At 35.6% G+C, this 26,388-nt stretch overlaps 1 protein-coding gene across 2 annotated transcripts in view; it reads right to left on the bottom strand.

The window, feature by feature from the left end:
- Positions 1–26,388, bottom strand: part of Mnd1 (meiotic nuclear divisions 1) — a 59,245-nt gene that overhangs the window by 16,969 nt on the left and 15,888 nt on the right. For both annotated transcript variants that reach the window (XM_026384746.2, XM_026384747.2), the window contains exon 5: positions 1,283–1,357. In XM_026384746.2, coding sequence (XP_026240531.1) covers positions 1,283–1,357 — 75 coding nt within the window. The remainder of the gene's footprint in view (positions 1–1,282; positions 1,358–26,388) is intronic.

The following is a 26,388-nucleotide window of genomic DNA, read 5'->3' as shown; positions in this document are numbered from 1 at the left end:
CAAATAGTTGAAGGTGTTTTTATAAGCTACTCTCAGTGTTAAAGAAAAAAGTGGATAAAATAAAGAAGGACTGAGGTTGTGGCTCAGAGGTAGAGCGCTCATCTACAATGCGTGAGGTACTGGGTTCGATCCTCAGTACCACATAAAAATAAAGATATGTGTCCACCTATAACTAAAAAATAAATATTTAAAAAAATAAAGAATTGATAACTGGTATTGTCAACTGAAGAAGTAATTATAACAGCTTCAGTTATGCCCCAAATTTACCTTCTTTTAAATGTTCCACAAAAATGATCATTCTCTGCTTGCTACCTGTGATTGTGCTCACTACTAACATGAAGCTACTCTGTAAGCATAAAGCCACTGTAAACCTAAGATGCATTCCTTTTCATGATATAACAAGTTTTCAGGTCACTTTCTTTCACAGTTAAGTGATACAAATAGAGACTTAGGTGGAATGCTTAGCGGTTTAAATTGATCTTCAATATTTAAAAAATATTTTCATAAAAATCATTCTTGAGACAATGATGAAACCAGAAAGTGAGGTGATTTTAAAAAACTTTCTAACAATACTTTAGAGCACATGGCACTTTTAAAAATAGATCAATGTTCACTTGAATAATTTCAAAATTTTATAGCGACACAAGGATACTCTGTTGATTATTTTTAGTTTATATACAAAATTTTTTTAAAAAGTGCTTGCCTCGCTGCCTTGCATGTGCAAGGCCCTGGGTTCAATCCTCATATAAATTATTGTGTCCAACTACAAATACCAAAAAATAAATATTAACAAAATTTTAAAAGTATACATAAATGTTTAATAGGGTTTACTATGTATCAGAATATCTGCAAATATAAACTAGTTTATTCCAAACAATAACCAAATGAAGTACATTTTATTATACCCAATTTTACAACTGAGAAAACGGAGAACAGAGGATTTAGGAGACTAAGAGAGTCTTGCTCAAGTTTGTTTCTGTGTTATGCTAAAACACACATGCATGCATGCACACACACACACACACACACACACAAACACAAACATGTACAATCTATACAATGCCTGGATTCAATTCCTACATCCTCTGCTACTTCTCTCTGGTGAAAATGGAACCCTCCTCACAGGAAGCTCTTTTTCTTCTCTTTAAAATTATCATTATTATGTGAATGGATAATTTTGAATGTAATGCATTACACTATTGTCATAAATGATCATGTATGTAAGAAATAAATAAAAAAAATAAAAGTACCATTATTAAAGAAACTATAGACACAAACTTACCGTCTCATGTCGGCCAATTTTAGCTTTCTCAATGCTCCTCTGTAGGTTTGCCTGCTTTTGGCTTCCCTCAGACCACTAGAGAATCAAAGTATAAAATGGTTTGCCAAGATTAATTTTTGAAAACAAACGAAATTTATCTCTGGCTCAGGCCTGTGACACAAAAAAGTAAAAAAAGACTTCCCCCAAAACTAATTCTCTTGGAGCTGGGCCTGTGGCTCAGTGGGAGAGCAGTTGCTTTGCAAGTGTAAGGTACTGGGTTTGATCCTCAGCACCACATAAAAAATAAATAATGATATGTGTCCATCTAAAAATTATCAAAAAACAACCATAAAACTAATTCTCTCATTGAGGAAAACCAAGGACAATGAATCATTAGATTGAAAAAAGTTGTTTTAAATATACTCTTATTTGATGAAGAAAAATGAACAATATGACTTTAATCTTTTATACATCTTCATTTATCTGATTTAACCACCTCTACCCCAAATAATCTGAGGTCTGTTATTTAATTAGAGATTAAACTTGAAAAGTAAAAAATACTTATGTTTTATACAAGTTCTTTCTTCAAATTTCATTTTGCTTCTGACTAAAGGCATTACAAAATACCCTACATTGTTTCTTGTAGATTTGTAGTCTTAGGATCTGTTTCATTAACAGTTAATAATGAATGTATCACCTTTTAATCTTTTTTTTTTTTAAAGAGAGAATTAGAGAGAGAGAGAGAGGGAATTTTTTAATATTTATTTTCTAGTTTTTTTGGTGGACACAACATCTTTGTTTGTATGTGGTGCTGAGGATCCAATCCAGGCCGCACGCATGCCAGGCCAGCGCGCTACCGCTTGAGCCACATCCCCAGCCCCACCTTTTATTCTTTAATAGTTTATGAGGAATTGTATACTTTACATCCTAAAGTCTCACACAGGAAAAATTCTGTTAGTCTGCTGCCAATTTTAGGGATGACATACTTTTTTTTCCTTTTCTTTTCATAATACTGGAGACTGAACCCAGAGTCTCAGGTGTTTTTTGGCAAGTGCTCCCACTGTGCTGCACCCCTAGCCCTTTTTGTTCTTTGAGACAAGGTCTCACTAAGTTGCCCAGGCTGCCCCTGAACTTTCAATTTTCCTGCCTCAGCCTCCTAAGTAGCTGAGATTATATGTGTGTACCACCATATCTGGTTTGTTTCACATATTTTAGGAGTGACTGATTCAAGTATTTTACTCAACTGAGAAAGCAGATTAATTATATGTGGAAATGGATTAAATAATACCAGCATAAAAGACTAGATACAGATTATTCATCAGTGTGTGACTAGGTCTACAGCAAAAGGGATAAGAAACTTCTGAACACTGTTTTGCTTTCTCAATGTTATTAATTTTACCTGGTCCATGACTAATAAAATAAGCACAGGAAATTTCCAACATTAAATTGTCCACATCTTTTACTCTAGTTGGAAATTTCAGACTCATTTGATTAGGTGAAAGACTATTCAAAAATATATTCCATACCTCCCTCACTCTTAAGTTATAAACATTTAGAAAATAATTAATGACAGGATGAATTTCTGTTGTTTGATAAGAAACTGACCTTCCACAATATAATCTAGTTATAGAGAGAAGGTAAATAACATCTAATTTTTTTTTAATTTAAAATTAGGAAATACTATCTTTAAAAGTTTGGCAGCTTTATCCTGACATTTGGAAATTTCTCACTTCTCAGTATGCATGAAGGGAGTATTGTAAGCTTTCCTTTACTAGTTGTCTAGTCATTGATTCAAATACACAGCACAAACAAGATCTATTAGCTATGCCAGACATACAACATCACCAAACCAGTTACACTTCTTCTTGAGAGCAATTATCTTTCTAAGTTAAAAGAAAAAAAAAAATCTGCTATACATTTAAGAGCCAAAATAAACTTCAAGGCCCAAATTAGCAAGGAGATCTAGTTCTTTATAAAAGGGTTCCCCCATTTATAAAATAAAGCCATAAAAAGCAAATATTCCATCCTAAAGTAGCCATCTGAAAAAATTTAAAAATGTATGTAACATTTAAATTTAGGAGTAGAGGAGTCCTCAAAAACACACAGGTATTAGCACAATACTGTCCCATTAAAAGTGTTTTAAAGATAACCAAATAGGTAGATATTATACAAAAAGTTAATGATTACATAAAATAAGCCAATAAGGGGATTTAAACCTTAATTATATAAATGAAATGTCTTTAAGGTACTTATGTCTATTTGCAATTATTTAAAACTTAAAAGCTTTGAAAGTGAGTGCATTCAAGAGTTCCTTAATTCTTAGAATAATTTTATGCACTTGAAATGTGAAACCCTACATTCATGGGTTGTCACGTTAAGTATCTTGGTAATAAAGGGAGGCACAATCTAAATGATGTTTTCAAAGAAGAAGCTTCTGCTAATTATCTTAAATACTGAAACAGTTTAGTTTGACTCAATAGTGAAGGATTCTTGGCTCACTGCTTAATTTCTAAAATCTCAACACTGGAAACAATGAAAGCAACTCTTGTTAGGCTGCCTTTGCTATCAGTTTTTCATCTACATAGCTACTAGAAGCACTACAGCTATAGTTCCTAATATGCACCTTGGAATTAAACCAAAAGCAGGCCTCAAGCAGTAAGAGTTGGAATTGTTTCCTACTTTATATATAGTATGTGAACCAGCAGTTCCAAATTTTGACATATATCAAGATAACCCAAAGGGATGGTTAAACCACAGGTTGCTGGGTCCCACCTCCTGAGTAGGATGGGGGTAGGCCCAAGAATATGCATTTCTAACCCTTTTCCAGGTGGTGCTGATGCAACTGGCTGTGGGTACCACAACTGTGAGAACTACTGTTTTCTTGCAGTAACAAACTCAATTAGAATACACAGGATATCAATATCCTGTGGATACTGGGCTGGAGCAGTAGCTCAGTGCTAGACTGCTTGCCTAGCATGTGTGAGGCCCTGAGTTTGATCCTCAGCACCATATAAAAACAAATAAATACAATAAAGGTGTTGTGATAAAAATTCTTAAAAAAAATCCTGTGGGATATTATCTAGTTCATAAGTAAAAACAAATTACTGCTAATACTGTAGACTGAACTACAAAAATATTTCTGAATTTAGAAATATTAAATATTAGACAACACACATTAATTAAAAAAAAGGGTGGGATAATACCTTATATTTAAAAAAGGTATTTGGCACAGGATTCCCTTAAAAGCAACCTTTCCTGGTACATTTCTATAATAAAAAACCAGAATCAACTACATTAGTCCATTAATAATTTAATGCTAAATTAAATTTGGGAATGGACTTATTATAATTTCTTTTTTTTTTTATTGGTCGTTCATAACATTACATAGTTCTTAATACATCATATTACACGGTTTGATTCAAATGAGTTATGAACTCCCACTTTTATCCCGTATACAGATTGCTGTATCACATCAGTTACCCTTCCATTGATTGACATATTGCCTTTCTAGTGTCTGATGTATTCTGCTGTCTGTCCTATTCTCTACTATCTCCCCTCCCCTCCCCTCCCCTCCCCTCCCCTTTTCTCTCTCTACCCCTTCTACTGTAAATCATTTCTTCCATTTGTATTATCTTGTCTTACCCCTCCTTTCCTCTTATATGACATTTTGTATAACCCTGAGGATCGCCTTCCATTTCCATGCAATTTCCCTTCTCACTCCCTTTCCCTCCCACCTCTCATCCCTGTTTAATGTAAATATTCTTCTCAAGCTCTTCGTCCCTACCCTGTCCTTGTTAACTCCCCTTATATCAAAGGAGTCATTTGGTATTTGTTTTTTAAAGATTGACTAGCTTCACTTAGCATAATCTGCTCTAATGCCATCCATTTCCCTCCAAATTCTATGATTTTGTCATTTTTTAATGCAGAATAATACTCCATTGTATATAAATGCCACATTTTTTTTTATCCATTCATCTATTGAAGGGCATCTAGGCTGGTTCCACAGTCTTGCTATCGTGAATTGAGCTGCTATGAACATCGATGTAGCAGTGTCCCTGTAGCATGCTCTTGTTAGGGCTTTAGGGAATAGACCGAGAAGGGGAATAGCTGGGTCAAATGGTGGTTCCATTCCCAGCTTTCCGAGAAATCTCCATACTGCTTTCCAAATTGGCTGCACCAATTTGCAGTCCCACCAGCAATGAACAAGAGTGCCCTTTTCCCCGCATCCTCTCCAGCACTTATTGTTGTTTGACTTCCTAATGGCTGCCAGTCTTACTGGAGTGAGATGGTATCTTAGGGTAGTTTTGATTTGCATTTCTCTGACTGCTAGTGATGGTGAGCATTTTTTCATGTACTTGTTGATTGATTGTATGTCCTCCTCTGAGAAGTGTCTGTTCAGGTCCTTGGCCCATTTATTGATTGGGTTATTTGTTATCTTATTGTCTAATTTTTTGAGTTCTTTGTATATTCTGGTTATTAGGGCTCTATCTGAAGTGTGTGGAGTAAAGATTTGTTCCCAGGATGTAGGCTCCCTGTTTATCTCTCTTATTGTTTCTTTTGCTGAGAAAAAACTTTTTAGTTTGAGTAAGTCCCATTTGTTGATTCTATTTGTTAACTCTAGCGCTATGGGTGTCCTATTGAGGAATTTGGAGCCCGATCCCACAGCGTGTAGATCATAACCAACTTTTTCTTCTATCAGATGCCGTGTCTCTGATTTAATATCAAGCTCCTTGATCCATTTTGAGTTAACTTTTGTGCACGGCGAGAGATAGGGATTCAGATTCATTTTGGTGCAAATGGATTTCCAGTTTTCCCAGCACCATTTGTTGAAGATGCTATCCTTCCTCCATTGCATGCTTTTAGCCCCTTTATCAAATATAAGATAGTTGTAGTTTTGTGGATTGGTTACTGTGTCCTCTATTCTGTACCATTGGTCCACCCGCCTGTTTTGGTACCAGTACCATGCTGTTTTTGTTACTATTGCTCTGTAGTATAGTTTGAAGTCTGGTATCGCTATACCGCCTGATTTAAAAATTTAGTAACTCAGAACAAATGGCAGCAGCTGCAACAACAATAAAAACTACCTATAATAAGTAAAAACAGGATTTCGTCTTTAGATTTGAGGATCTGACACAATGTTTCTCTTTGAATGCATTCCAGGCCACCTATTTCAGACACTCAGGGTAGAGAAACATAATTCCCATGTTTTCCAAAGGGCTAATTCACTGCCTGGAGGAACTGTCTATTCATAAGAGAAACAGAAAGATTGATTCAAGCTGGCTGTATTGGAATTTTGATTTGCTCTTTTTAAGAAATGAAGAAATTTCAAAGCATTAAAGAAAGAATACAAAATTTCATAGGTGAGAAAGAATGACTAACAACAGAAAATGAGGGAAAAGAGATCATAAGAAGAGCAACCCCATCAGTCTACTGCTTTATTAAAATTCATGTACTATGGAAAAATATGTTCTATGGTTTTTGCTTATGCTTTAAAATAATTTGCTTTGTTTTTATACAATTAAAATCTTGTTAAGCGTATTTACAACTTCAAAATTGTATCTATCTTTTAATAAAGGTGATATTTCATTTAGAAATTGATCATAAGGAAATATTGAATACTCTCAAGATATCGTTATACATACAGATGTGAGCAATGAGGTCTCAACATTAGAGAAACATTAAATCAATATTTCACAGTACAGATGTGTCACAATCATACAGTTGAAGAAAATATGTTCAAAGAAAACACACTTTTTTTTTTTTTTTTGTACTGGAAATTGAACACAGGGACACTTTACCACTGAGCGACAAACCCAGCCCTTTACTTTTATTTTAAGACAGGGTCTCACTGAGTTGCTGATGCTGGTCTTGAACTTGTGATCCTCCTGCCTCAGCCCTTCAAGCAGTTGGAATTACAGTTATGTGTCACTAGGCCCAGCTATTCAAAGAATTTTTAATGACACTGAAAAATTCTCACAGAATAAAGCTGTTTTAAAATATGGAACCAAAACTACAACTCAATTAAAGTCTATAACCAAAAAACAAAACAACAAAAAAACCACAAGAAAATGTATAAAATTTAAATAATGCTTATCTCTGTATTGAGGAACATGCTTTTTAAGTTTTCTATGTAATGAGTATAGAACTATTATTTTAAATATTATTTTCTTGTTACAATATATGAATGCATTATCAATAGATTAAAACATGAGCATATTCTTATTGTAAAAGACTAAAACAATGCAGGCGCATTTAAGCAAAATCCCTTTGCTTCCCTGCTTTTATGCAAACTCTACAACCCCATCCCCAGAGACAGCCCTTGTAAAAACCTAGTGTGCATCCTCGTCATTCTTTTGCTTTCCATTCAGATACAGACCAAAACATATAATGGGAATTTCCATGTCAGCATAACTAGGCAGATCTACGTCATTCTTTAAAAAAAAAAAAATAACAAAACAAAAACCTCGTTATTTTTAGAGCAGTTTTAAAGGTTTGACCAACTTCCCATATGTCCCCAACCCTATCTATCCAGTCTTCCCTATTATTCTGTGCCAAATGATACTATAATTTACTACAGTTACAACAATTTATGAACCTATACTGACTACATTATCATCCAAAGTCCAGTTTACATTTCATTTTTGGTGTGGTACATTCTATGATGTACCATTATAGGATCATACAGAACAGTTTCACTGCCCTAAAAATTCCTGTGCTCCATCCAGTCATCTCTCCCTCCTTCTAGCCCCTGCAGCCATTGATTTTTTTTACTGTCTCTTGTTTTTCAGAACGTCATAGTTGCAATCATAAACATGTAGTTTTTTTTAAACTGGCATCTTTCACTCTACATGGTTCTCTCATGTCTTTTTACAGCTTTATAATTCCTTTCTTTTTATCTTGACTACTATTCCATCATATGGATATTATTTTGTTTATTTATCCATTGAACTATCGAAGAACATCTTGATTGCTTTCAAGTTTTGGCAATTATAAATAAATCTGTTATGAACATTTGTGTGTAGATTTTGCATTGACATTAAGTTTTCAACTCACTTGGATAAATGCCAAGGGGTACAATTGTTGGATCATATGGCAAGAGTATGTTCAGTTTTATAAGAAACTGCAAACTGTCTTCCAGAGAGACTACAATTTTGCATTCCCAAGAGCAAAGAATGGACAGTTCCTTTGCTCTGTGTCCTCCCAGCATTTGGTATTTGTTAGTGGCCATTCTTTTTTTTTTTTTTTTTAATGTCTACCTACTATTACTTTATTCTTCCATTCCTCTCTTAATAGCTGTTTTATTTAAGTCCCCACAAAACATCAATACTCCTGTCATTTGACACATGTCTGTGCACATGCAGAGGTATTTCTTTTCACTCTTTCTTTCTTTTCTTTGCTTTCCTCCTGCTTTCCTTTCTTTTGCACTGGGGATCAAACCCAGGCCCTGCACATGCTAGACAAATGCTCTATACTGAGTTATATCCCCAACCGGTCCTTTTCAGTTTATTTTGAGATAGGGTCTTCCTAAGTTGCTCAGGCTGGCTTTCAACTTATGATTCTCTTGCCTCAACCTCCTAAGCAGCTAGGATTACAAGCATGTGCCATCATGCCTGGCTCATGCAGCAGTATATCTATAAGGTGCATTAGAAGTAGATCTGCTGGATCACAGAAGAACAATTAACTTCTTTAAAGATTTCTTTTTAGTTGTAGAAAATATACATAAAATTTATCACTGTAACATGTATAATCCATTAATGTTAAGTGCATTCAGTTTTATGTAACCATCACCACGGTCCATTTTTAGAAGTTTGTCTTTACTTCAAATAGAAACTATGAATTTACCAATAACTCCACATTTCACTTTCCTGCAGACCCTGATAACCACTATTTTACTTTGTCTTTTTGTCAACTTAATCTATATATCTATGTGGAATCATATATATTTGCCCTTTTGTGTCAGGCTTATTTCACAGTTTTTAAAAAAATTTATTTATTTATGTATTTTTTTAGTTTTAGGTGGACACATTATTTTGTTTTTATGTGGTGCTGAGGATCGAACCCAGTGCCTCATGCGTGCTAGGCGAGCACTCTACCACTGAGCCCCTTATTTCACATAGTTTGTTTCAAGGTTCCACCTTTTATAGCATACATCAGAATTCCATCCCTTTTTAAGGCAGAATAATCTTCCGCTGCATGCATATACTGCATTTTGTTTATGCATTCATTTGCTAATGGACATCTGGATTGTTTCCTCCCTTTCCACTATTGTGAATAACACTATTATGAATACTGATGTACAAGATCTTGTTTGAGTCTGTTGCTTTCAATTGTTTTGGATAAATATGTCAAAGTGGAACTGTTGGATCATATAATTTTGTTTAACATTTTTTTTTGGGGGGTGTTATCTGGGATTGAGCCCAGGGAGTGCTTAATCACTGAGCAACATTCCCAGCCTTTTTTTTTTTTTAAATTTTTGGTTGTAGAGGATCAAATCCAGTGTGTATGAGGCAAGTGCCCTACCACTGAGCCACAACTCCAGCCCCAGAAATTTATTTTATATTTGTTTTGTTCTCTAAAAATAAAAAGTTTTTTGTTTTGTTTTGAAAAAATAAAGTAAAGGGGCTGGGGTTGTGGCTCAGCGGTAGTGTTCGCCTGGTGTATGCAAGGCCCTGGGTTTGATTCTCAGCACCACATAAAAATAAATAAATAAAAATAAAAGCATTGTGTGCAACTAAAAGAAATAAAAAAAAATCAAGTAGATCTGCCTACTTATGCTGACATGGAAATTCCCATTACATTTATTTTATTTATTTATTTTTATGTGGTTCTGAGGGTTGAACCCAGTGCCTCATACATGCTAGGCAAGTGCCACAACTGCAGCCCCCCAGCCCATTTTTCATTTTGAGACAGAGCCTCACTAAATTGTTGAGGATGGCTTTGAACTTGCACTTCTATTGCTTCAGCCTCCTAAGCCGCTGAGATTACAGTTGTGCACTGCCATGCCTGGCCCATGTTTATTTAACTTTTTAAAGAACCACCATATTGTTTTCTAGAGTCTTTACTATTTTATATTCGCACCAGCAACATACAGGACTCCCAACTTCTCCACACCATTATCAACACTTTTTTCTTTTTGTAATAATAGCTATACCTAATGGGGGTGAAGCGAACATTTAATTTCATCATTTTTTCTTTTACTAGCAGTCTATAACAGGCTTCCTCCCTTTAAGTTCCCTAAAGTGTACACAGATGACAATGTAAAAGATAATCTGATGATTAAAAAACATTTTGTTATTGTGTTAATTTGCATTTCTCTGATTATTGAGATTTAGCATCTTTTCATATAACTGTTGATCATGTATCTTTTCTTTCTTTCTTTTATATTTTATTTACATTTTAGTTTTCGGCAGACACAACATCTTTGTTTGTATGTGGTGCTGAGGATTGAACCCAGGCCGCACCCGTGCCAGGCGAGCGCGCTACCGCTGGAGCCACATCCCCAGCCCCCCATGTATCTTTTCTTTTTCTTTCTTTTCTTTGACCCTGCTGGAAATTGAACCCAGGACCTTGTACATGCTAGGCAAATGTTCTCCTATTTGGCTATACCCTCAGCCCAAATTAAACAGATTTAATACAGTTTTTGGTACTACTAAGAGATAGGCAATGTCCTCAATCAAACCAAGGATTTGTGGTAAAATTGAAGTGTTAGAAATTATTGAAATGGTAAATGCATATAGCTTTAACAAATAGAAGAATTCAAAAATTTTAAGGTTGAGGTTGTTTTGTATTTAATCTAAAGTAAGTTTTTTTTTAGAGTTATAATGTGGGAAAGTTATGGTTATAAAAAGTATAAATCCTGGGAAACCTAAACAAGGTCCCTTATCTAAATCTGATAAAATGCTGGCTCAGAAGTTTGAACACTGCCTTTGGGTCAAATAGAGGCTCACTTTAAACAAAAAAGGGCACCCAATTAACAGTGTTATTTTTGTGAAACTTCTAAATACATATAGCAGTCAGAGATGTCATTAATAGAAAAATTTTTAAATGCATAAACTATTGAAATGCTTTTTTTGGATAAAACAAATTGAAATTAAGGTTATCTCAGGAAATTAAAGAAATCCATTGTTTTGACACTCTGCCACCACCTGGTGGCATGGCATCAAAATTGTAGGTCTAGTTTTTTTTTGTGGAGTAAATATTTGCAGGTTGGTTGACTTGCAAGTGGAATATATATATTTTAAAGAATGGCCACCTCAAAAGAATGTTTTGGGGATGAGAGAGGGAATTCTATAGCTAGTTTAGATTCAGCCTTTTCAACCTTACCCACCACAAAGCTCCAATAGCAAAGAATAATTTCTAAGTGGAAAGTTAGCCTTAGCTATCTTCTATAAGAACAAAACAAATATAAAAAAATAAATTTCTGGGGCTGGAGTTGTGGCTCAGTGGTAGGGCATTTGCCTCATACATGCTAGGTTCGATCGTCCGCACCACATAAAAATAAATAAATAAAACATTGTGTCCATCTACAACTAAAAAAAAATTTACAAAAAATTTTCTGACATCTTAAAGTTCTTATCACAAAATTCACAAAAGTGTCAAAAGCTGTAACATTAACTACTTTAACTTTTTGCTATTTAAAATTACTTGCCAATAAAAATAGTTTATATGTTTTTCTCTCTTAACTCCAATCTTTGTGTCACTCTAACCAAGAGAGAAGTAATAAAAGCATTCAATTTAAAGGGCATGACATTTTGGAATGGTGGTGGTAAAGGGGACAAAAATCTCTCTTTGTTGCCTGGACCTGTCTCAAGTGACCTTCCTTTCTCAGCCTCCTAAGTACCTGGGACTTAAAGGTTTAATTTTAAAATGCAAATAGATATAATTTGGCAGATCCTATTAGTTTCCCCTCCAAAGACTTTCTTTACAAAGTTCCAATTTTTTTTTTTTTTTCAGATTAGAGTGGCAATGTGCTCTGAAAGAATGGGTTGCTTCCCAGAGCATGAATTTTGTTGGCTTAGATCCTTTCAGTGTAAGCATGTAACTCATACCTGGCCAGTGAGACATAAGGGAAGTCTTCCCTACTTGGGAAAGAGGGCATTCTAGGATTTTCCTCCCAGATAAAGAGAGAGATGTATAAAATGTCTTTTTTCTGCTTTGGACACTGTCAAAGAGTAGCAGCAATAACTACTTGTATCCACAAAAGGAAAGCTTAAAAAAACATCAGAGAAGTCAGTCTAGACATATGGGATTAACCAATCTTGATAAAGCCTTCCTCCAAACTTGTTATATCAGATAATGAATTCCCTGTTATTTAAGCCAATTAGGATATACTTTGTGTGTGGGGTGTGTGTGTGTGTGTGGGGGGAGGGCTGTAAAAGCATCCTGATTCATGTATATAAAAAAATAAAATGTCACCAGGCTGGGTCTCAGTGGTGAACACCTGTAATCCTAGCTACTCAGGAGGTTTGCGGAAGAAGGATCACAAGTAAGGCCAGCCTGAGAAGGTTAGGGAGAACCTGTCTCAGAATTAAAAAAAAAAAAAAAAAAAAAAAAAAAAATTGGTAGTAGGGATTAAACCCAGGGGCACTTAAACACTGGGCCACATCCCCAGCCCTTTTTTAATTTTTTTTATTTTTCATTTTGAGACAGGGTCTCACTAAGCTGCTTAGGGCTTCGCTAAATTGCTCCTGCCACAGCCTCCTGATTCGCTGGGATTACAAGCAGATGCTACCAAGTTTGGGTCTTCAAAATAAAAAATTTAAAAAAGGGCTAGGATGTAGTTCAGTGGTAGAGTGCTTGGTTAACATGCACAAGGCCCCGGGTTCAATCTCTAGAAACACACACACACACACACAGCAGTTTTAGTAGGCAACTTTTTTTTTTTTTTAAATCCATGGTGAACTTTCAAATTTATTACAGAAAAATGCAAATGCCTATATTTTAAAATACTAGGAAAATATGTAGTTTTTATGTCTTGAAAAGTTCTTGCTTGCTAATTCACATAAGAGATACAAATCTGAAGTAAGCTAAATGGATAGAGAGAACAAATAAATGTCTGATCTATAAAGCAGCCCCTATATATACACTAGTATAAAGCTGACTACTACACCTATGGGCCTGATAAGGAGGGAATTGTTAGGGATAAGGAATATAGGTTAGGTTCTTTGAGAGATTTGACATAGGTGTATTTAATCAGGAAAGGGAAAGTTGACATTTTGGGAAATGATTGCCAATTGGTGAGACTATTTAGGTATCAACATAGAATACATACCCGCTCTGGGGAGAAGAAGGCAGTCTAAGACAGTAAATACGTAGTCTTATTTGCTATAGTAAACACATAAACTCAGGCAGTGTTTTCTATGAAATACCAATCCCTCATAGCATGGGTCAAATAAGATTCACGATGCATACTAGCATGTTAAAGCCACAGAATACTTAAACTAGTTTATTTTTGTTAACCTAGGGTGCTCCAAATTCCTTTGATTACAGAACTTCCTTTTAAGTAATACCTATTATGTATTTTGCCACAGATTTTGGGTAATGCTAAGCTAGGGTCCAGCAAAATTAATTTAGGTAAAGTGGTAGAAAAGGAAATGATGGAGTTTAACATATACTTAATTTTCCTGTAGTATGTACTTTGGAGGCTGAGTTCTAAGAAATGTTTAAGATTATTATAATTATGAATACTTATTAGAAATTATCTTTAGTATTGTACATTGAGGATTGTGAGGAAAAGAAACTGGCCAGGGAATAAGGCTCCTAGAATAAATACACAATAGTTGGAACTAAAACCAGGCCATTGTGTATTGATTTATGTATTCATTCACCATTTATCTTGTCTCTCTATGTCCCAATGTGTTTTAGTACTGAATTCCATGCTGGGGATGAAAATGATTAAGATATAATTCCTGCCCTCTAAGAACATCTGCCAAGATATAAGACACATGAAGATATCACTCTATAAAAGAAATATACGTAAGACAGTCATAGCATAAAGAAGTATTAGACTCTGCTTAGGAGAAAGGGATGAAAATCTTCCCAGAAGAGAAGACTTTTGAGGTGGTTCATAATGGATACATGTTTCAGCTAATGGACAGGTTGGAGTTTGCTAGTTAGACAAGTAAAAAGCACAAGCAAGGTACAGCACATAAAGACACAAAGATATCAAGTGAATGGCATTCAGGAAGCTGTAAACAACTTGGCATGAGTGGTGTGCAGGGTTAGAGAAGGGGCAACAGTGGGTTCGCAGGCTGACCAGTGGCAGGAGTTAGATTACAGAGGGCCTTAAAGCCAGTCTGAGGAATCTGGACTTTATTATTTAGAATTGGGAAACAATCCAAGGCATTAAAGATAACTATTATAGCAGATGGGGGAAAGTGAAGGATGCAGAGAGACTAGTGAAAACACTTAATTCAAAATTCTGGGCTGGAGATAATGAGAGTCTAAGCCAAGACAGTAGCAGTGGGGATGGAGAGGAAGGGAGAGATTTGAGAGTCATCAGGATTCAGTCAACAAATATTTGGTACCAAATGGATATGGTGAAAAGAAAGAGAAAAATCCAAGGTAACTATCAGGTTTCAGGTTTGGATGACTAAGTAGACAATGGCTTCAGAATCTAAAAGACAAAGAGGAACACTTTTGGATAAAGAACTGAGTTTTGAACAAATTGTCTAGGGAGAGTTGTATGGTAGGTAGCAGAGACATGGTGTAGAGCTCAGCCCAGAGTTATAGGCAGGAGGTAAAGGGCGGGGAATCCAAGAGTATATAAATGGAAGCCATAGAGATGAGAAGAATGTTCATAGCAAAAAGGGGCCAGGCTGTGGACCCCTAGTATGTCAAGGATGGTTGTCTACAACTGAGTTATTCTTCCTGCTTTCAAAACGTTTTAACAGAAAAAATACATTTATTTAACCTGAGACTATACTGGTTGACAGCTGAAATCTCATGAATCCTAGAAGAAAAAATGAAGAGTCCAGTGCAACAAATGAACTAACCCTTCTTTATAATTGGGGAGACTAAGCTGAGTCCAGTAGTGCACACCTGTAATCCCAGCAACTTGGGAGGCTGAGACATGAGGATTGAAAGTTTGAGAAACCAGCCTCAGCAATTTAGCAAGGCCCTAAGCAACTTAGTGAGACCCTGTCTCAAAATAAAAATATTGAAAAAAGGGTTGGGATGTTGTTCAGTGGTAAAGCACCTCTGGGCTAAATCCCCAGTACCAAAAATTAAAAAAACAACAACAACAACAACAACAAAAAACTATTTGAAAGGATTATGCCCTATAAGATTGAGGGCTGGGGGTATAGCTCAGCTGGTAGAGTGCTTGCCTCTCATGCACAAGGCCCTGGGTTCAATCTCCAGCACAATAAAAAAAACAAATAAATACTGAAAGAATTTCCATTGAGAAAAACTGGCTTGATTTTATAAGTTTTACTGAGAAAGCTGCAGTATCTTTTACAAAACTAGATTCATATTTATAAACTGAATCCACCTTGACAATCCTAACTAAAAAAGCAAGTGATGACATTTCAAAAAAAATTTTATAGTCACATTCTTCTTTATACATTTTGTTTTTCTTCCATCAAGTTTTAAAAAACAATGACAACAGCAACAACTAGAAATGCAGTCAGTCACACAATCTGTTCTCTCTGCTACAAAAACAGTCACTTAGCTGTTATGATAGCAGCTGTCACTGGTGGAAAGCCTCCAGAAAGCCAAGCACTGTAGAGGATTCACTACACGCATGGTCTCACTGCAGGTTTTATTATTGCCATTTTACAGATAAAGACAATGAGATCCCAAGAGACTAAGTAATTGGACATTTAATAAATGACAATAGGGCTGGTTGAACCCAGGTCATGTGGACACTGAAGTGTATTTTCCAATGAGAACCCTGCCTCTTTAAGCATGTACTAATGCATTAATTTGTATATATTTAAAATATAAATAAACACATGTTCAAAAGAATTTTGAATGAAAAATCTTCAAGAAAAAATATTTTAAGCTACAGAGCATAAACTTAGCTACGATTATTGTTTTGACACAGCATATTATAATAAAATGGTAGATTTAATCAAGAAGAATTTTTTCAATGACAAAGCCAAAATTTCTGAAATAAGAAACTATGGCAATTAAAAAAGTGGAACAATCTCTGTAGACGCTATTTATGCAAGTATAAACAATGAAGATATACTTGTTCAGCAAAACTAGCAAAAAAGGATTATCTGTAACAAATAGGCAACTGGTCAAACAGTTCCATATTTCAAGGAAAATCAAAACAGACGTTATTATCTGATGCATATGACATAACAGCTGTGTTATCAGTCTTACAACCAAACAGCAAGGAACCCAAAGATAAAGCAGACTGTCTATATAACCCCATGTATTTACAGAGAATGAATCATCAGGTACTTTATTATCTGATTGATCGTACTATAGTTGTTCTCGAATCTCATATGATAATATCCTATTTTTATCATTATGCTCTTGGTCAACACTTTTAGGTGACTGACTCATTTAATCTATTTCCAATTCTCTTCTTCTCACACTAACTTCCACTTCCAGTTTCCTCTACAAGTGGCATTATGACAATTTCAGTCAGTAAGAGTTAAGCAAAAGTCCTTTGGCAGGGAAATAGACACCCAGGCAACTTTCCTTGCTCCTTGTGCATCAGATAAAACAAGAGGAACTGTGGCAGTCATCCTGTAATCATGATGGAAAGGCCGAGAGAATCACAAAGGTAATGACTGATTATCACTGAGCCACCACCAATAGACATGTATCTCCAAACTTTATGTGAGAAAAATAAACTTCCACTTGTTTACACCAGTGCTAATCAGAAATTCCATTACCTGCAGAAAAAAGAGGTCTTTACAAAACGAATTATAGAACTTTGAAGCTCATAAGAACATGGTTTAGAAGTTAGTCAGTGACCTCATGTGTTCATTTGTTCAAATAGTTTAGTGACTACTCTGTCCAGCTTTGTGTTGTATTCTAGGGGAAGAAAGTATATTGTATTTTCTTTAGAATATACAGTTCTTGGTTTGAGACACTCACACTTTAGATATGTGAATAAGGCAAGTGTGATCTTTCTTCTGACTGAACAAAGACAAACTTCAATGACAGTACCGAAAAGGAACAATAGATTTATTTTTCTTTTTATTGTTTCAGAAGCCAAAGTCTAGGTTTAAGTCAGAAAAATATAAGAACAGCCTGAATCAGTCCTGCTTTGTTCTCTTCAGATGACAATTTGAAGTTAGGACAGGAGGGAGAGATTCTGAGAAGCAAGTAAGAACTATGGACACTGGAAGGTTTCTTATAAGGGCTCTGCCCAACCTACAATTACAGTAGGAGGAATGCAACTAGAGACCCTAGAAAATCTGCAAGATACAGGTACAGAGAATACCCATCACTTCCTGTCTGGAGCTCTGGGAAGCAGCAGCCTCACATGAAGTATCCACAACAACACAGCACAGGTGGCATACGGAAGCACTCCTGCACGTGTTACCTGAGCAATGGGTCTGTGACAGACAGCTCCACCTCATTCCTACAGACCTAGAGTGGTCTGGAGAGCTGGCTGAAGGAGGGGGAGAGCACCTATCTATGAGGGAGTGTGCACAGACCTAGAGAGAAGGTGCAGTTGCAAGGCTGAGGACCAAGCAGGGACACCAACATTTTAGATGATGCCAGCTTGGAGATACCTATGGATCTAATGTGTGATGTTGTAGATCTCAGTGGATGCCAGCCAGAACTAATCTCTACCAAAACCATTCCTACATAATACTTACTCATCCTGAAGAGAAGATAGGCAAGTGGGGATAGGGGGAGACTCTAAAACTGGTTGAGTGTACCTCACTTTATTGAAACAATCTTTGAAGTAACTGATCTGCTCTAAATTGGCACACTCACGTTTTTAACTACCAGGTAGAATGGGCTCAAATTTAAAATTAGGTTTAATTTTTCCATACATAAGTTTGTAGCCTGAAAAAACTGTACTGGCTATGTAAGGCTCGTGTATATGTGTTGTCTCAAAAAAAAAAAAAAAAAAAAAAAAGTTACCATTGTCCTCATCTAGGCTTCATTAAACCTGATTTTTCAGAGTATAATCATCCCTGGGTATCTGTGGGGGACTTGTTTTAGGACACCCTGATGACATCAAAATCTATGGATGTACAAGTTCCTTATGCAAAATGGTGAATTTGCATGTTACTTGTACAATCCTCCTATGTACTTTAAATCACCCCTAGATTACTTATAATATCTTATATAATATAAATGCTATAAATAAATAGTTCTTATACATTGTTTAGTAAAAAATGGCATGTAAAAATAAAGGTCTGGGAACTGGGGATGTAGCTCAGTTCTATGGCACTTGTCTAGCTTGTACAAGGCCCTGGATCCATCCCCAGCACATTAAAAAAAAAAAAAAAAAAACCACAAAAAACAAAATAAAAAAGGTCTGTACATTTTTTTCCCTTCAAATATTTCTGAGTCACAGTTGGTTGAATCTGTGATTGTGGAAGCTGGGAATAAGGACAGCTGACCATACATAGACAGATGCCATATGTTCCCCCTCCCCCACACAAAGACAGGAAACAAAGGGAAATCTCTGGATAAAAATTACTTATTTTTAAATCTGAACTTTATGCACTAAAACCGTACACGACCCACTACTATAGATTCTTTATCCTAAATATCTCCCCAGTTTATTTTCCCCAACCACCTGGACAATATGATGGTGCATGCTCCTAATAACCCTCCATACTATCAATAGAAGAATCTTTCTAAAATCAGTCTTTGTCTTTCACACCCAAAAAATTTCAACTTGCATATATGGAGTCCTTCATTATTAGTCTACCAATCTAACTATATAGAGTTCATTCATCCCTCACTCATGATTAAGCCATAAGACAACTGAAGATTCTTTCACACATTACGTGTGGTTCTATACACACTTGCACACAATAATAAAAGCTAAGTCACTTACCATATATTAGTCATTGTTAGAAGCAGCCAAAATATAACATTTACTTGTTACTGCTACCCTATGAAGCACAGAAGAAAAAACAGAGGCACAAGAGGTTTCTAGCAAATGGGAGAACTTGAATTTCAATAGAGACTCTGGCTCTAGAGTCAACTCTCTTAAATCCTAAGCTATACAGCCTTAATATGCTGATTCTTACTTAGAATGCCCTTCAACCTTCAATTCCCTATGAACTCTCATAGGGAATTGCAGAAATGACTTAAAATGTCTCTGCAAAGTCTTCCCTCAAGCAGAACCGACTTTTACCCTCCTTTGTAAAAACCATCATTCTTCAGTACTGCACACATCACAGTGAATTGTTGATATGTGTATCTCTTTTCTGGACTGTTCAGACTTGAGATGCTACCCAATTCATTTATGTGTTCCTCTTACCAGTCACAGTGCCCGTTATGGCAAGCATTCACTAAACATTGACTGAACTAAATGAGGTAACATCTATTTTTATTAAAAAATGTTTCAAGTTATCACTGGGTTTGGTGGTGCATGCCTGTAGTCCCAGCTACTTGGGAAGCTGAGGCAGAAAAATCATAAATCTGAGGCCAGCCTAGATAATTTAGCAAGAATCTATTTAAAAAAAAAATTTAAAGGGACTGGGAATGTAGCTTAGTGGCAGAGCACCTGCCTAGTACACTTGAGGCCCTAGATTTAATCCTCTGTGAAGCACACACACAAAAAGTTAAGCTTTTTAACAGCTCAAAAGTAGACCTGCACACAGCCACATCAATGTGGCTTCTTTAAGCAGCACAATTCACAATAGCTAAACTGTGGAACCAACCTAGATGCCCTTCAATAGATGAATGGATTAAAAAATGTGGCATATCTATACAATAGAATATTACTCAGCAATAAAAGAGAATAAAAATCATGGCATTTGCAGGTAAATGGATGGAGTTAGAGAAGATAATGCTAAGTGAAGTTACCAATCCCCCCAAACCAAAGGCCGAATGTTTTCTTTGATATAAGGAGGCTGATTCATAGTGGGATAGGGAGAGGGAGCATGGGAGGAATAGATGAACTCTAGATAGGGCAGAGGAGTGGGAAGGGAAGGGAGGTGGCATGGGGTTAGAAATGATGGTGGAATGTGATGGACATTATTATCTAAAGTACAGATATGAAAACATGAATTGGTATGAATATACTTTGTATACAACCAGAGATATGGAAAATTGTGCTCTATATGTGTAATAAGAATTATAATGCATTCCCCATCATATATAAATCAAAAGAATTTAAAAAAAAAAAGTAGACCTGCACTTTTTACACTCAGTTTTAGCTGAAAGAATTCCATTTACTCATTTCCAAATATTGGTAAAAACAAAACCCAGTTCATAATTTTCCTAAGAATATCTTTTAGGGGGCTGGGGATATTGCTCAGTTGGTAGAATGCTTGCCTTGCATGCATAAGGCCCTGGGTTCAATCCCCAGCACCACACACACAAAAAAAAATGTAGTGTCTCCTAAAGCTAATATATCAAAATCCAGATTAGTGTAATGCTTATTAATACCCTGACTCCTAGAAAATCTACCCTCTAAACTACCTTCTGCTAGTGATAAATGGGTTGTAAATCAAAACTTGGATGAAGAACTATGGAAGACCAGGAAAAATAAAGTTTGATTTTCATAATTCTGACCTTTAACTTAAAACAAAAATGCATTAGAAACTACTGTATAGTTGCTGCCACACCAATGAAGTTGTCTAAATTAATGAATTGTTATTTTTAAGATTAACTTCAATTCCATTCTTGATTTTTAATAATTTCTACACATCCTTCAGAAATGCCACTTCACTTTAGAGTTTGAATTACATATAAATCCATAGTAAAACTGCAATAAAGACTTATGAGAACTGGGCACAGTGGTGCACATCTTTAATCCCAGCTACTCAGAGGCTGAGGCAGGAAGAACACAAGTTCAAGGTCAGTATGGGCAAGTTAGCAAACCCCTATCTCAAAATAAAAACAAAAATGGCTGGGGATGTAGCTCAGTGCTATAGTACCCCTGGGCTCAATATCTAGTACCTTAAAAAAAAAAAAAATAGAGACAAGGATCAGGTCAGTCCTACTTTGCACTGAGCAAAAACAGCTGTTTCTGCCATCATTCAAATACCAAAACATACTTACATTTCAGAAAACATATCTACATTTTCAGAACTAGCAAATTAAAGCATGAATTTCCACTTCTATCATCTCCACATAAAGCTTTTCTTGAAGTTAACCATATTACTAAAATCATTAATTTATGTGAAAAGGTTTCAGGAATGCATTTGTGTCACAGTTATCTACAAAGGCTAGTTTAACAACTATTTCTTTAACTCAGTCCAAATACTTACTTCAGCTCAGCAGAAATAAATCACTACATCTCAAATTATTTTCAGCAAAATTAATAAAATATTAATTACATATAAATAAAGAAGGGGGAGGGGCTGGAATTGTGGTTCAGTGGTAGAGTGCTTGCCTGGCACATGTAGGCTTTGGATTTAATCCTCAGTACCACATAAAAATAAACAAATAAATAAAGGTATTGTGTCCATCTACAGCTAAAAAAAGTACAAAAAAAAAGGGGGGGGGACGTTTCACTTAATAGTAGAATGTAACAACACTATTTTCAAAGCTTATAATTGTTTTAAGTATTAGTTCAGCAAAACACTCATAAATATTCTAACAGAACTGTTTAGCCTCCCCTGCTTGGTGGACAAGAAAAAAATTCAACCAAGTACTAACACATCCCATAATAACAAGGCCTCAATCTAATTTTCAATTGTATTTTTCTATTACTATATAACAAAAAATTGTATATTCACCAACTACCCACTGACTATAATTTGCTTTACAGTTTTGTTTATCTCTGGTTATGATGATCATGAACCACAGAGTTAGAATGCCTTGATTTGAATCTTGCTTTGCTGTTTACTAATACTGTAACCTTGAAAAAGTTATTCTTTGGTGCCTCATTTTTTTCACATATAAAATGGAACTAATACTATCTATATCATGCAGGTATACGAATCAAAGGAAGTAAAATATGCAAAAGCTCTTAAAACTGTGTCTGGTTAAGTGCTCAATAAATATTCCCTCTATTCCTCTTTACAGATCTCCTCCATCTATCTAAATCTACCCAACTTTCAGCTCAAAAGTTTCTAACAACTCTCTTTAGCTGGATGCTGTTGTGCATGCCTGTAATCCCAATGACTTTGGAGGCCGTGGCAGAAGGATCTCAAATTTGAGGCCAGCTTTAGTAACTTAGCAAGACCCTGTCTCAAAATAAAAATTAAAAGAACTGGGGGGTATAGCTCAGTTGTAAGGTATCCCTGGGTTCAATCTCTAGTACCAAAAAAAAAAAAGGGGGGGGGGCTGGGGATGTGGCTCAAGCGGTAGCGCGCTTTCCTGGCATGCGTGTAGCCCAGGGTTCGATCCTCAGCATCACATACAAACAAAGACGTTGTGTCTGCCGAAAACTAAAAAATAAAGTGTTAAATTCTCCCTCTCTTAAAAAAAAAAAAAGGAAAGAAATTTCCTGTAGTTAAGTATATAAATATAAAAATCCTACCATCATCTAAATTTGTATAGCAATTAGGACAGACAGCAAAGATTAGTATTTGGCATTAACCATTACATAGTTAATTTTTTACAAAAAGGTAATTAACTATGTGAGGTATTTACCAAGCCTAACCAAATAAAGTATAAATTCTCTAAACAAAAACCACATATTCTATTTTATTTATATTGCCCCCAAAACTTAACAATAGTGCATGTACAGAGCAGGCACACAGTAAATATCTGTAGAAGTTAACACAACCCATACAGCTGCTGATTTGTTTGCTATCTTAGAAAAAGTTTAACATAAATTATAACCATGAGGCTTTTAGAATGTCTTTAATAATGATCAACACATACAATCTAAAGGCAAGGGAGAAAAAATATGTGTTTCCTGATTTAATTTTCAGATCTACTATAAGAATGTCCATTCTCAAGAGACAAGTACATTCCTGCACATAATTAGAATCACTGGCAAAACCAAAGCCATTACAGTTCAGGAATGATGGGAGAAAAAAGAAAGAAAGGAAATTAAGAATTCCTCCTTCCCCCATCCCAATCTGGAAGTAATTAACAAGAAACTCAAAGGAAGTTAACATTATCCTTTGGCATATGTAGAATAAGCTGATCCTTGACTGCAACCTTGAATGTGGAATCTGGTTCAATTCAACATCAACCAAATGCTTTGTATCTTTATATAAATCCCCCGGCCACTTGCAGCCTTTTTCTATCAGGAAGTTTGTCATATATTACTTTTCATTCATTTTACTCTTTCCTTCCTATCTATCTTATTCTCTCTCTCCATTCATCCATCCACCAGCACAGGTCACAATTTATTTCTTATAAGCATGGACTTTTTTTTTTTTTTGTGGTACTGGGGATTTAACTCAGGGGCACTCAACCACTGAGCCACACCTCCAGCCCTATTTTGTATTTTATTTAGAGACAAGGTCTCACTGAGTTGCTCAGCACCTTACTGTTGCTGAGGCTGGCTTTGAACCCGCAATCCTCCTACCTTAGCCTCCCGAGCTGCTGGAATTATAGGTGTGTGCCACTGCACCCACTTTTTTTTTTAATACTTTTTTGAATCACCTTCAGTATCTGATAAAATGATTTGCACATATTAGACCCTCAAATATTTATTCTGATTGAATAAATAAGTTTACAGTATATACTCCCCAATGAGTACTGATACAGCTGCAATCTGTGGCCACCATATGTAAAAGGTACATATTATCACTTAATCTTCATTACAACCCTTGGAAATAGGTATAACCTCTTTTTTGCAAATTGAGAAACTGAGGCTTTAAAAAGCTTAAGAAAAACTTCTAAGATTCTATAGTTAGTTGAGAAACAAAACTATGATTCCTTCTGAGCTCTTAGAACAGGAGGTACAGTATCTTTTACTGCCTATGTGTTAGATTCTGACTTGACTTCTGACTTACAAGCAGAAGTAAGAATTATAGGTGTGTCAGATTAAGCTTTGACCTCTAGCTTGTAAGTGGGAGTGGAAAGAGGGGTGTGTCACTGGATGCTGACTCTTGGGCCAGTGGGGAAAGTGGCATATTGACAGTTCCTAATTCACATGATGTCTTTTGCAAATTTGGCTTAGGTTGTCAACCTCTTACTTACACAAGCATGTTCCCAGAAACACAGAGCAGTAGAAATTAGAACACCCTATTCTCTAGTCATTCAAGTTCAATTTTAAATAGTTAAATTCAAAGTACAACAATAATCTTGCTTTATTAAGATTTGCCAGGTATCCCTACTTTCTAAATAGAGATAGTAAACCCAGAAGTGAAAAAATAAAAATGGTTTCTTTGGCCTTTTCCCTCAAAGGTAAAGAATTCTCTGGCTTACTGAAGTCAACCAAGAAAAGTACAATAAGAACTCATTATGCCTAATTTTAGGGACAAATAATCACTATCAGGAAGGTTAAATATTCAAATAATCACTATTTGTTCAAAGTAAATATAATCCTTGTCCTCAAATAACTTAAAAATGACTTGTAATAAGATGGCAGACTTACTATAACTACTACATTGATAATCACATTAAACACAAATAATCTGAACACTATAATTAAAAGTCAGAAATTATCAAATTATAACAAAGACCCAACTATATGTTCCTTATAGGAAACATTCTTTAAGTAGAAAACACAAGAAAAGATTAAAAGTAAACAGAAAAAGATACACCATGTTGATCTTTTTTAAAAAAAAATTTTAGTTATATATGAACATAATATCTTTATTTTATTCATTTATTTTCATGTGGTGCTGAGGATTGAATTGTCTTACATGTGTGAGGCAAGCACTCTGCCACTGAGCCATAATCCCAGCCCACACATTAATCTTAATCAAAAGAAAGAGTTCATATACAGTTGGCCCTAAGTACATGTGGGTTCTACCAACATTGATTCAGTCAACCATGGATTGAAAAATTCAGGGAAAAAATGTGCACCAGTACTGAATATGACAGACTTTTTTTTTTTTTTTTTTTAAATTGCAGCAGTAGGGGTTGAATCCAGGGCCACACACTTGCTAGATAAGCACTCTACCCCTCAGCTATATTCCAAACCCTTTTTAAATTTTGAGATAGGATCTTGCTAAGTTGCCCAGGTTGGTCTCAAATTTGTGATCTTCTTGTCTCAGGCTTCAAGCAGCCGGGATTACAGGTAGTGCCACAATATCTGGCATGTATGAATTTAAAAATCCTACTCACTGTTTTCTAAACAATAGAATATAACAACTATTTATGTCCCAACATTATGTGTAACAACATTTACATTGCATTAGGTATTGTAAATAACTTAGACGTGACAAAGTGTACAAAAGAATGTGTATAGTCATATGAAGATACTATACCATTTTATAAAAGAGACTTAAGTATCAGCAGATTTTTTTTTTTAAATATTTACTTTTTAGCTTTCGGTGGACACAACATCTTTATTTCATTTTATGTGGTGCTGAGGATCTAACCCAGCGCCCCACGCGTGCCAGGCGAGCACACATCCCCAGCCCTCAGCAGATTTTTGTAGCCTTGGGTTACTAAAACAATTTCCTGTCAACACCAAGGGACAACTACTTAAAAATCAGACAGTAGATTTCAGAACAAAGAATATGGCCTAAGGTAAAAAGGTAATTTCATAATGATAAAGGGATAAATAAATCAAGGGGACAAAATTATAAATGTTTATCAATAGATAAACTGTTGTATATTCATACAATGAAATTCCACTGAGAAATAAAAGTGAATGAATACATATTAGCAACATGAATAAGTCTTGAATAAAATACTGGGAAAAAAAAAGTCATGAAAAGGGCCGGGGCTGTGGCTCAGTGGTAGAGTGCTTGCCTAGCATGTATGAGGCACTGGGTTCGATCCCCGGCACCACAAAAAAATAAACAAATAAAATAAAGGGGGGCTGGGGTTGTGGCTCAGCAGTAGAGTGCTCCCCTAGCACGGGTGGGATCTGGGTTCGATCCTCAGCACCACATAAAAATAAAGGCATTGTGTTGTGTCCATCTACACCTAAAAAAAATGTTTTT

This window comes from Urocitellus parryii, chromosome 10, assembly GCF_045843805.1.
Source record: "Urocitellus parryii isolate mUroPar1 chromosome 10, mUroPar1.hap1, whole genome shotgun sequence".
In the NCBI taxonomy this organism is placed as follows: domain Eukaryota; kingdom Metazoa; phylum Chordata; class Mammalia; order Rodentia; family Sciuridae; genus Urocitellus; species Urocitellus parryii.
This window is presented reverse-complemented; position numbering and strand designations above follow the sequence as displayed.